General features: G+C 41.7%; 1 protein-coding gene across 1 annotated transcript; it reads right to left on the bottom strand.

Moving 5' to 3' along the window:
• Positions 1–6: 6 nt before the first annotated feature.
• On the bottom strand, positions 7–502 carry SARC_16576 (hypothetical protein; the record flags this gene model as incomplete). Its single annotated transcript, XM_014289319.1, has 1 exon — positions 7–502. Exon 1 carries the CDS (start codon positions 172–174, stop codon positions 7–9), a length of 168 nt encoding a protein of 55 aa, XP_014144794.1. The 5' UTR covers positions 175–502.
• Positions 503–929: the final 427 nt, after the last annotated feature.

Raw genomic sequence — 929 nt, 5'->3', positions numbered from 1 at the left:
TACGTATTATACACAAGTTCGTTGGACCCCCATACACGATGCAATACAACTCACACGTGCCTCCGACACAGTCTTTGCCTCAGTGGGAGCGTTGTAGAGATCGTCATACATATCATCGCCATATAAGTCATCGCCGTCCATGTTGTAGGTATCCCCAGCCTCATCGTCGTCCATCTGCGTATATAGAGAGAGATAGAATGTACATGTGCTTTAGCTAAGAAGGGTGTGCAAATACGTTAGCTAGTAGGTGAGTATATATGCGTGTTAGGGGTCAGGGTTTAGTGTTAGAGATTGAGTGTGTATGCGTATTACTCAGTATACACGTATATCTGTGTGTCACTTAGTGGGTGTATCCGATTGGTAGTTAGCGAGTACATATGCATGCGCGTCACCTAGTGCATGCTTATGTGTAATGTCGTTTTGTTCGTGCAAACGTATACAGTGAATCGCCCTGGTGGATGTAGCAATATGAGGGCTCAGGTATATGTATGATTGTATTCGGATACTATGGATGATACTAAGAACTCCGTGTGTTGTGTGCGCGGGTGTATATGCATTCAATCAAGTGATCCTATCGATGTTTGTGTGGTCGTGTGTGTGTGATTGGACTGATATGTAGACGCTATTATACACAGTAAACAGGGTATATATCTCACTGTACATGTGACTGTAGCTGCATGGCACATGCCTGTACACTGTTGCGGATAACACTTCAGATCATGACAATATATACTCAAACGGGTGTGGTGGCTTATATGTAAGTATGAATACTCTTATGCTAAAACAAACTAGAAGGCGGATAAAGATGGTCAAACCTAATGTATTGCACTATATTGAGTACCTCGAGAATATGAAATATATACGTAATACCATCACGAAAATATTCCAATGGAGTACATATGCAATCCGTTGAAATACATGCAATTTTG

The sequence above is a fragment of the Sphaeroforma arctica genome (genome assembly GCF_001186125.1).
Source record: "Sphaeroforma arctica JP610 unplaced genomic scaffold supercont1.8412, whole genome shotgun sequence".
NCBI classification, from domain to species: domain Eukaryota; class Ichthyosporea; order Ichthyophonida; genus Sphaeroforma; species Sphaeroforma arctica.
This window is presented reverse-complemented; position numbering and strand designations above follow the sequence as displayed.